Below are 657 nucleotides of genomic sequence, written 5' to 3' on the forward strand. Positions count from 1 at the left end.
CCCAGGGAATCCTAAGCCAGGCCCAGTGGCTACTCTGCTTCCCTCCCGAGAAATGGAAATTTAGTTTCACTTTCCTTTTCAACACCCCTCTGGACTTACCTGGCTGTGCTCATACCTGTGAGCTCACCTAGTCAGCAGGTGGCTCCGCCCACCTGTCTTGTAAAGCAAAGCGGGGTTTGGGAGTTCCCTCTGCGTTTTCGCTTTACATACATCAGTGGCTCTGAGGCTCACTCATGGTTAAAAGCACGGCCATGCCGTGGGGAAGGCAGATTGCACTTGCCCATGGCTGCTGTCAGGCTCCTCGTGCTGGTGGCGCTGGGCCTGGCTTCCACCAGAGCAGGTCCTGTCCCCACTTCCAAGCCCATCACTACCAAAAGGAGCTGTGACATTGGCAGATTCAAATCTCTGTCTCCGAGGGAGCTGGCGGCCTTCAAGGTAGCCAAGGATGCTCTGGTGAGTCCCAGTTGCGGGCAGCCCCTTCCCTCCTGCGGTGGCCAAGTGCCCTGCGCTGGGTTGACCTGCCCTTGCTCTGCAGGAGGAGTGGCTCCTGCCCAAGGACCGCAGCTGCAGCTCCCGCCTCTTCCCCAGGACCCGGGACCTGAGGCAGCTGCAGGTGAGCTGGCTCCCGGGTGCCCCTGCCCTCCCTCCCTCCCTGCC

General features: G+C 60.6%; 1 protein-coding gene across 1 annotated transcript in view; it reads left to right on the plus strand.

Moving 5' to 3' along the window:
- Positions 1 to 282: 282 nt before the first annotated feature.
- Positions 283 to 657, plus strand: part of LOC101618858 (interferon lambda-1) — a 1,057-nt gene continuing 682 nt past the window's right edge. Inside the window, exons 1-2 of the mRNA XM_004690309.1 lie at positions 283 to 453; positions 536 to 613. Coding sequence (XP_004690366.1) covers positions 283 to 453; positions 536 to 613 — 249 coding nt within the window. The remainder of the gene's footprint in view (positions 454 to 535; positions 614 to 657) is intronic.

This window comes from Condylura cristata, unplaced genomic scaffold, assembly GCF_000260355.1.
Source record: "Condylura cristata isolate star-nosed mole 26May11 unplaced genomic scaffold, ConCri1.0 scaffold00028, whole genome shotgun sequence".
Classification (NCBI taxonomy): domain Eukaryota; kingdom Metazoa; phylum Chordata; class Mammalia; order Eulipotyphla; family Talpidae; genus Condylura; species Condylura cristata.